This window comes from Myotis daubentonii, chromosome 1 (assembly GCF_963259705.1).
Source record: "Myotis daubentonii chromosome 1, mMyoDau2.1, whole genome shotgun sequence".
Taxonomy (NCBI): domain Eukaryota; kingdom Metazoa; phylum Chordata; class Mammalia; order Chiroptera; family Vespertilionidae; genus Myotis; species Myotis daubentonii.
In genome coordinates, this window is record NC_081840.1 from 199,978,883 (window position 1) to 199,989,776 (window position 10,894).

The window sequence follows — 10,894 nt, forward strand, 5'->3', positions numbered from 1 at the left end:
TACTTCTTACTAGTAATCATTGGTATTTTTTTCTAAACCTGTTTTTGCAGTTTATTTAATAGAACTAGAGCAAAATTCATTTTTTTTACTTTAAAAGTTTATACATACCTGAACAAATAGCATTCAATGTTTTTATACATTTAATTTATTTTATATCTCCATAATTGCATATATATTAAAATCATTTATTCAGTCAGCCAACAATTATTTACTGAGTATCTGCTATGTGCTAATCATAATTCTATGTACTAGGAATAAAGCAGTAAATAAAACTAAAAATTAAAAAAGAAATTGCTGTTGTCACGGAACTTACATTCTAAAGGCAAAACCAAGTAAAACATATAATTTAGATGGTGATTAGTACATGGGAGAAATAGTTTTATTCAAAGGCATTTTGAGAATATTAAAAGATAATTGTCAAATATAATTCAATATAACTAGATACATCTACTTCTATTCCTAATACCTCCTTATTTGTAATTAGACATTTAGAGTGAGAATTTACTAAGATTTGCCAGATACCAATAACTTGAATTCAGTTCACTTCTAAGTTTTGTGGTTTAGTGGTGGTTTTTCTTTTTATGCATGGATTTTAAAAATGCTAATGAACCTACTTTGGCGTTTCAGTTAGAATACTTAATAATAATTTGACTATAATATTCTTTCTAAGCTTGTGACTCAGGACTATGGACCAATTTAGGGAGTGAGGAGCATCGTGTATTTTAAACATGTATATACCTGTGGAAAGGGAACTGTAATCTTAAACTCAGTTTTGAATGTTTATCACATTGAGTATTCTTACAAATTAGGAGTTGAAAGTTAGGTTATACTGGCTTTAAAAACCAAATACAAGTTGAATTGGTTAACAGATAGCCTTCTATAGGGCTTAAAGTAATCCATTTGATAAGTGATTTTAATATTTGTGAGAAGGTTCAATGCAAGCCATGCTTTTAAAATGAGACTGAAGCAGGTAGCCACATGTCTCAGATGTGCTTTCATGTCCTTCTGCTTGGCATCTTTACATTTCGAGAAAATGTATCTTAGTCATATTTTTTTGCTATCAACAACACATTGTGTCATATTTTGTGTCCCCTGTCATCTTGTTCCGTATGTTGGATTTTCAATAAACTATATCATTTATAAAGGAGATTACTCGATGGGCGAACAGTATAACCTTCTAGAGAAACATTTTCATAATCAAAAACTGATTCTCCCAGAGCCGTTTTCATCTGCCCCAGATCATTGAGTAAGTCTGGAAGCAGACGCTGCTCTTTGTCAAAGATGCAGGCAGATGATGATGGGCTGAAGCCTTCAGGAAAGTGCTTCATCAACATGATGGCAAAGAGCCTAGCGTAGAGCTACCAAATTTTATTACATCTCTTGGCGTATCCTCCACAGTTCTTTGAAATGCTCACCAAAGGCCATCTTAGATAACATCTTTCTTGTTCTGTTTTGTCTGAAGCTAGTATAGTGGGTAAAAACAGACAAATAGGAGACCGTCTCTATGCCCAGTGCCGAGAAGCCTCTGTGCTCATTGTGTGTGTGTTCGTGTCTCTCAGTCGTCTGTCGTGCATCCGTTGCTGCAGCTCGTTCCTCAACTGCATGAGAGAAGAATGAAGAGATTCAAATTGAACGTATGTAACACAAACTGCATGCTTGCTTTGCCACTCTGTGCGGGCAGCCCTTCTGATAATTCCCAGGTGTGGTGTTTTATAAAGATACTCTTCTTCAGGATAAGCCACGCAGAAGCACCCAGGTAGCCTTAGAGCATCTGTTTGCCTAACTGTTCTCACACTCCGAAAGAAAACAGGTATTTCCCTTCCCCCTAGTATGGCCCTTCTGTCTCAAGCTATGCGCAGGAGGAAAGCTGGGGTTAGATTCCCGTCCAAGGATCATGACCCTCCCGGTGAGGAAGCCTGTTCTGGGTTTAAGAAAGGACACAGCCAGGCCCTGGCCAGGTAGCTCAGTTGGTTAGCGTGTTTTCCCAGTTTACCAAGGTTGTGGGTTTGGTCCCAGGTAAGGGCGCATATAAGAATCAACCAATGAATGCATAAATAAGTGGAACAACAAATGGATCTCTCACTCTCTCATCAATTTTTTAAAAAGGAAGGACACATCCACTGTGGCTAGTCAGTAGACGGGGAACAGGAAAAAGAAAAAAAAAATACAATTTACTGCCCCTCTGTATACAAGTTGGCTACTGACTGGGATGGCAATCTTTCTAAAGTGTTAGTAAAAGTTACACTTTAGGCTCAAGAAACTAATTGTACGTGTGTTTTGTTTTTCCCACAATTAACAAAAAATGGCCCTAAATCGGTATCTGTGTTTAAGATAAATCTAGCTTTGTTAAACAGCTTTTTAAACTAGAAATTGAGGAGTTTATATTGTTATTTAAAAAGAATGTTAACTCTTTCAATGATGAAAGTTTCTAGGTATTATTTTTAAGTTAATGCCTTACATTGTTAAAATGCATTATAGTTTTTAGTCTTCTCTTATTTTATTCTTTTGGTAACTCTGTTGGCACTTATATAAGTATTGTTATCCTCAGTTTACTAAAGGGAAAACAATTCGGAACAGTTAAAGGTGTTTCCCAAGATCATTCTAGTAAGTGAGATTAGAAATTCCAATAGATTCTTCTGACTTCTAGTCTTGGCAAATATTTTTCTTTTCACTATACCATTTCCTTTATAGTCTAGTCTTGGATACTTCTATTGTTTTATTTTATATTTTCCCTTAATTTAAATGCCACCTTAATTTTATTCTTCTTAAATGTACTACTGAAAGTCTTCAAATACGTTTCAAACGTCCATACAGTTTAGGCAAATATATTTCTCAAAATTTAGTTTTATGGTCACTATTTCCTCCCTAAATTCTTCACTTTCTTAAACTTAGCTTCCATCAAGGAAGATACCAGCTGCCACCTGCTTAAAGAGAAATGTAAAAGGAACTGTGATAGCCTTTAAAATTACAGAATTTCCAGTGTGGAAAGAATCAAATCAGTTGTTATCAAGCTTTCTAGAAGTAAGAGGTGCTTTTAAAAATTAACTTCTAGCCCTAACCGGTTTGGCTCAGTGGATAGAGCGTCAGCCTGCGGACTAAAGGTTCCTAGGTTCGATTCCGGTCAAGGGCATGTACCTTGGTTACGGGCACATCCCCAGTAGGGGGTGTGCAGGAGGCAGCTGATCAATGTTTCTCTCTCATTGATGTTTCTAACTCTCTATCCCTCTCCCTTCCTCTCTGTGAAAAAATCAATAAAGTATATATATTTTAAAAAAATTAACTTCTACCCTCTGAAGCTTGCTTAACTTATGAATAGTGTAAGATTTCAATTTAAGGATTCAGTTTCTTAAAATATATCAACAAGTTGTGAGTTTACAATATCACTTCAGACTATATTTCCAGACAACTACCTAAAACTCTAAACTGTGACTTGGTAGTATATTCTGTTGGACTAATATAACCCCTATATTGCAGCAAGACAAGTTTCCTAGGACCCTACGAAAGAAAAGAAAGTAAAACATACATAGAAAAAAATTACAGTAGTGTTAGCTTTGCTGGGCCTAAGGTGCCTAATTTTAAAACATATTTTTAAGTGAAGTATTTTGGGTTCTTAAAGAAAATGAGTTTTCAGATCCTAGTACACTCCAACACTTCTCTTAAAATTTGTTTGCTAGACATCCTCACTTCCATCCATATATCTCTTTTACCCCTACCTCCCAAATTATTTTATATACTGCTCTTTCTTCAATGATAAGACTAAAACAACCTGTATGTTTGGATTTGAGAGTTTTAAATTTTAGCACATTTTAAGTTACATTTTGTCCTTGTAAAAAATATAATAGTATCAATGTATAGTTTCAATGTGTACATTTTTAAATAGAAAAAATTCAAACTTTTAAGTATTTTGAGTGGATTTAGTCAAGATGAGAATTAGATATAAATATTGAAAGTGTAAGATATGTTTGTTGTAAAGCAGGGATTTCAGAATTTTAATAGATGTCACAGCTATTTCATAGAATTTTAAAAATATGAATTTACTTATATTATGGAATAGTTTAAAAAAGGTCTTGTTGACACATTTCCTAGTGAATGCCATCCTGATACTTTTATAGTAAGTAGTTGATGAAAATAGGAAGCTATGAAAACCAATTTTATGGAAGCCATAAAATGTTAAATATTTTTCCCATTAAGTTTAAAAAGAAATGTTTTAGACAAGAAACACTTCTCAATATACCCATTATGAATAATTGGTTTATTCTTATATGATTTTTTATTGCCATTTTTATAGAAAGAATTATATTGGGAAAATCTCTTCTTAAGTCTCATTGAATAAATATAGTTTACCACAGTTGACCCTCAATTTCTATATAAATTCCTATAGCAATATTGTGTATTTCAGCCCTAACAATTTTATTGTATATTTTTCCTTGTTGTTGTGTTAGCACATACAATATGTATGTTAAAGAAATTATTTTGTTCTAACAAAATGCTGAAAGGAAATTTTACTTTCATTACAGTTCATTATAAAGTGTCTGTCATTTCTCTTTCTACTTATTGACGAATATACATTGTGACAAACTTCCTGAAAATAGAATCTTTATATTAATAAGGACATTATTTTAAAATACAACATTCTGTTGTACGGCTAGTTGTTGAAAGTTCTTCACGTATAAATACAAAGATTAACTATTGTTATAAATTATATACTCAAGTCCTTGATTCCCTCTTTGTTTAATTATGATAGTTGCAAGTAACTTTGAGCTTCACTAAACTCTCACGAGGAATTTGCACTTATTTCTCCTGTTATTTGATTTGGAATGTCCTCATTTTGTCTTCCAGGGAGAATTTCAAGGTCCTATTGCAAGCCATAATCGAAGATACTTTTTATTCAGGGTATGCATGTATTGTATTTTTTTAAAAAAATCAATTAATATCAAAATTGAAAAATACTCTCACTGTGCATTTATTTGCATTAACTCATAAGTTTTATTTGAGTTTTAAGTTTATTTATAGATATTTGACATCAAGTGTCTTAGTCTGAGATTTACTTCTTTTACCAACTTATTTATTGCTTTAATACTATGGCATGTGTGGCCTCTAATCCACTACTCATGTTTGTAAATACCCCAGGTGACATTCACCTATTGCTCATTTTAGTTCCATAAAATTTCATGTGCAGGAAATGAGTGTCTTAAAGATGTATTACTCCTTAAGTTCTAAGGACTCATTTACTAAATGTTTTATTCAGTAGATTGGGAGAGTTATGACTATTTTCATCCACTTTTAAAAGTAAAAGAATCAACTACAATAGAGGGTATAAATAGACAAATCTTTGTCATTGTAGTTAGTATTCTGTATGTCCAAATTGTCTATTAAGTATGAGTTTCTTCCTAAGCACTTATACTTTCTAAAATGTTTGTATCCCTAATACATTACCAGAAAATTTTCATTCATTCATTCAGCAGCACATTATTGAATATCTATTGGGTGCTGGACAGTTTATCAAAAGCTAAGAATATAAATCCAGATAGGATTATATTCTTATCTCTAGGAGTTTACAGCCTAATATAGGAAATTGATAAATCAGTACATACAAAATACTATATTTAATGCACCTTCAATCCAGGGGCTATGGCTCTAAAAGAAAGGCAAGCAACCAGGCTGTGGAGTGAAGGAGATCCAGAGAGGCTTTAAGGGCTGAGTTTGAAGAATTAATGGAAATTAGCCAATGAAATATTTAGCTAAGGAATTTCAACTTTAATGTAGAAATAAGGGGAACCATATGGTAAAATTTGCATTTTGAGAACGAATTCTAACAACCAATTGGAGAATTAATTGAAGGAAGGAACAAGACTACATAGAGGAAAAAATAATATCATGCATCAAGATCATTATTAGGCTGCTTTCTATTAAAATTAGCTTCCTTCCTTAGTTACACTGATTTATTGCTAATTTGTTATTTTCTAGCCACGCAATGGAAAAAGATCAGAAGATTACATTTAAAATGGTATGTGTTTCACAAATCAACCCAGTTGGAAAATTTCGGTTGTTTTCAGATACCCACAAATGAAACTATTTGCAATATACTTCTATTATTTGATTGCATGTATACATCAATATTCCTATATAAGTACTGTCTGTAATTATAGGATCTGTGAGGGCTATATGATGGAAAATGTCAGTATGTTAGGGCCAAATTTGCTTCTACCATGTCGTGTATTCCTCAGGCTGTGCCACAACATTCATTATCATCGATTATGTAGACAGTGACCACACCGTCATTTGTTGTGCAAGTACATGTAAGAGATTGTGTTCTTATTTTGGCAATTAGTATTCAATGTAATGGGTCAGAACGTACAGAATAAATGTATTCTGTTGTCCAAATGATTCATATTCAAAGATTCTTTTTTAAATCATTTTTATTTGTCAAGTATAGTTTTTCTACAGAGTAACAAAATGTGAAAGACATGAAAGCATGACTTTTACTTTGGGACTCCCAGTTCCCACTCCAATGCTGGAGATACAGTAGACACTTACTGGTAGAGGCTATTGAATTGCCCTACCTATTTAATAAATATGGTAATCCTAATGTCTTATTATGCTATGACTTTTGAAATCAATCCAAATGCAGATTGATAAATTTATACCACAGAAATAAAAGTATGTTCTACTACAACTTTATGTAATCCTAAATGCAGATTCTATGCTGAACATATTTTTGCAAATATTTCATCCATATCATTTATCTCAACACTTAATACATATTTAGGTGTAGAGTGCTAAAATTCTTAATATTTTCTCAAAAAATCCCCCAAATAAAAATGCACTACTTCTTACCAAAGAAGATATCAACACAAATTATACAATATTTAGAAAATAAAGATAATGAAAACAATGAATATTAAAACTTATGGGACTCTGCCAAAACCATATTTGGTGGAAAATTCAAGACTTTAAACACTCTCAAGCATGAAAGAATGAGTGAATTAAGGATTTAACTCAATAAGTTAAAAAAGAACAAGTTGAACCTTAAGAAAGCAAACTAAATAAAACTATAAATGAAAGATCAAATTAATAAAGTGTAAAGTGGAAGAATAGGTTAATAAAGCAAATTATCTGATTATTTTCAAAAAAAATTTAGTTTAATTAGCCTAGCCTAATTAAGAAAAATGGAGAAAGCATAAATATACAAAACTACAAGTGAAAAGAAAAAAATTAAAACAGATATGGAAGAAATGGATATTATAAAAGAGTACTTGACAAATCTCTGTGCCTATCTATTTAGAAACCTACATAAAATAAAGGTTGTCAGTAAAGTAGGTGTTAGCAAAATTCACTTTAGAAGAAAGAAAAAAATCTAAACAGACTAATGGCCATGGAAAAAAATTGAAAACATTACCCAGAAACTCTCCCTTCAAAAAGTCCAAGGCCATCAGATTTTGAATTTTTCCAGCTCAGAGAAGAAAGAAAAATCTCCAAATATTTTTTGTAAAGTCAACCATATTTTTTTAAATGAAGCTTATACCCAAATCTTACAAAAGTAGTATAAAAAAGGAAACTGTGGGTGGTGAAGGCGTGGGGTGGGGGGCGGGTTAATGGGAGAAATAAGAGGATATATGTAATACATTCAACAATAAAGATTTGTTTTTTGGGGTTTTTTTTTTAAAGGAAACTGAAGGTCAAATTATAATAAATTTTAATGCAAAATTTAAAAGAAATATTAGTGAACCATATTCTGCAGTATATTTAAAGAATTTCATGACCCGAAGTTTGCTCCAGCAACTCAGGATGGTTCGACACTAGGGAGTCTATTAAAATATTTTCACTATTAGAAGAAAATTATACGATTATCTCAATAGATGCTTTTGGTAAAATTCCACATCAATTTCTGATGTATTAAAATAAAGAGATGAATTTTCACATTATATATATACTAGAGGCCTGGTGCACAAAAATTTGTGCACCCTCAGCCTGGCCTGTGCCCTCTCGCAGTCTGGGACCCCTCGGGGGATGACCACCTGCTGGTTTAGGCCTCCTCCCCAGGGGATTAGGCCTAAGATGGCAATCAGACATCCCTCTGGCAGCCCAGCAGCCATCGGGGCATGTCCACTTGCCAGCGGGGAGCAGGCCTAAGCTGCAGTCAGACATCCTTAGTGCTGCTGAGAAGGCAGGAGAGGCTCCCACCACCACCACTGTACTGGCAGCTGTCAGCCTGGCTTGTGGCTGAGCAAAGCTCCTCCATGGGGGAGCACACTGACCACCAGAGGGCAGCTCTTGCATTGAATGTCTGCCCCCTGATGGTCAGTGTGTGTCATAGTGACCAGTCATTCCGCTGTTAGGGTCAGTTTGCACATTACCCTTTTACTATATAGGATAGAGGCCTGGTGCATGGGTGGGGGCCAGTTGGTTTGCCCTGAAGGGTGTCCCGGATTAGGGTGGAGGTCCCACTGGGGTGCCTGGCCAGCCTGGGTGAGGGGCTGATGGCTGTTCGCAGCTGGTCACACCCACTTCAGGGTGGGGGTCCCCACTGGGGTGCCTGGCCAGACTGGATGAGGAGCTGATGGATGTTTTCAGGCTGGCCACACCCCCTTTAGGGTGGGGGTCCCCACTGGGGTGCCTGGCCAGTCTGGGTGAGGGGCTGAGGGCCGTTTTCAGGCTGGCCGGCGACTGAAGCTCCCAGCCTCTCCTTTTTTTATTTTTTTTTTATTCTGAGATTTATTTACCTTCTATAATTGAACCATTGTTGCCATCACTGGCGCTCCCAGCTCTGAGGCCGTGGCTGGCTGAAAGCAGGTATCTGGGGTTTGTTTAGCTTCTATAATTGAAACATTGTTGCTTTCGGGCTCAGAGCCAGGCTGTGGCAGGCGGAGAACCTTGGCTTCCTCCATCACTGGAGCAAGCAAGCCTCCTGCTCACTTCAGCTGTGTGGCTTCCGGCCGCCATCTTTGTTGGCAGTTAATTTGCATATTGCCCTGATTAGCCAATGGGAAGCATAGCGGAGGTACGGTTAATTATCCTTTTTGTCTTTTATTAGATAGGATAATGGTTTCAAACAAAGTTAGTACAGGCTTGATAGTAAAACACTTTGGAACATTTTCATTAATGTCAGTAATAACGCAAGGATGCTCTGTTACCTTTTATTTAATGTGGTTCTTATGCATTAGTCAATTCAGTTGGACAAGAAAAAAATGAAACATAAATATAAGAAAAGTAAAGGAAAAATTTAACGTGATCAAGGGGCATAGTTAGGAACTTAGATTTTCAAACTATTTCTGGCATTAACTCCTATTTCAACAAAGGTCTGTTATGTTCCAATCAGAAATATGAGCCAACATATTCTTACTTTTTTTTCCCCAAGGAAATAAGAACAAAGAGTTATGGAAAAGAAACTATCTTTCATAATACTTTACAATTGTAGAGGCATTTACATAATGTGAACAAAAAATAGTTTAATACTTAATGGAAAAAAATCTGTGATTGTAACATCAAACTAAGTATTAGCGTGCTCACAAATGTGAAATAGATTTTATTCTATGATTTGATCAATTTAGTAAAATATTCTCTCTGAAGCTGAGAAAAATAGCTTTATCTGGATTGCTTCCAAAATTCAGATTTACACAGACTAATTCACCCAGGATTTCATTTTATTTTGTCAATAAAAAAACAGTTCAATAATTACTTTTTCTTTGTTTTTCTCACCTGATTATCTGAAGTCTTAAACTTTGTCCTGAACACTTACATTTACTTATAAAGTAGTTACACATATAACGGGAAGATTTAACTGCAAATACATAAGGAAATAAATACACGAGGAACAACTGTTCAACTTTTGAAATATTTTATTCATAAACTTTGTTGATATCAGTGAGCTTTACGAAGCCACTTTTATATAGTTAAATACTGGAAATTTTTGGGAAATACAGACAAACAGAGTAAATGTTCCAGCAAAGAGATTAAAAAGATTAAATGATAGCTAAAAATATATAAACTGAAGAAAAGCTGAGAAATACCTTGTGTCAGTTTCATCATACATGACAAAATATTTATAGGAACATCTATATACAAACATTATATACATGTTTACATACTCATTTATACTTGAATCTAAATTCAATTTTTCTCTTTTTACAGAATACCAACTATTTTCCATAGAAGCAATGCCATGGAATACAAAATATACTGGTATTTTGTGTGCTTTCTTTTCTCAAAAGCAATCCTTGCTAAGTTTAACATGTTTGAGAATATCTGTGTTGTAAACATTCTCAGTAAAAGTCTGTTGAGATTATAAATGTCGAATTTGTTGAAAATTAAAAGAGCATCTTAAAATATCTTTTCTTAAGTGTTGCAATGATAGTGTACAAGAAAGCTGTAAAAATGATGTTCCATTGATCCCTGCAGCTTTTGACAGTCCTGATACCTATGCCCGTTTGTTATTTTTATTAAAAGCACTCAGTAGAGAGTTGAGTTTTAATGAGCTATTTTAGTTTATCCTATTAGGATTTTGTCAGTAACAAATTCACCAGCTCTTATAAATACCAGAATGCCCAATAGCTAACAGTCTTAAGACTGTGAATACCAAATAAACCTGCTGGAGGAATACCAACTAAACCTATTGGGGAATTTGGCCACGATCCATCCAATAGTCCAATAAGCAAGTTCTGATTTATATTATGTAAAATTGACATCTGATTGCTACAAACCTATCGAGGGACTAGCTTTTTCTACCAACTAGTAGTATTCACTTTATCTTAATATAAATTGTTTTATCTTGCAACATCAAAAAGGCAACCAGTCTTGTCCATTATCAGAAAGAAAACAGTCTTCCTAGTAGAGGATCATGGATATACTGTTAGAACTTTTTACATCAAATCAGTGTTTGGTGGACACAGAATTA

The 10,894-nt window shown here is 34.2% G+C and overlaps 1 protein-coding gene across 1 annotated transcript in view; it reads left to right on the forward strand.

The window, feature by feature from the left end:
* Positions 1–10,289, forward strand: part of NMU (neuromedin U) — a 30,939-nt gene extending 20,650 nt beyond the window's left edge. The window contains exons 7-10 of the mRNA XM_059682506.1: positions 1,560–1,634; positions 4,840–4,893; positions 5,968–6,007; positions 10,132–10,289. Of these exons, the coding sequence (XP_059538489.1) occupies positions 1,560–1,634; positions 4,840–4,893; positions 5,968–6,003 (165 nt within the window). The 3' untranslated portion in view covers positions 6,004–6,007; positions 10,132–10,289. The remainder of the gene's footprint in view (positions 1–1,559; positions 1,635–4,839; positions 4,894–5,967; positions 6,008–10,131) is intronic.
* Positions 10,290–10,894: the final 605 nt, after the last annotated feature.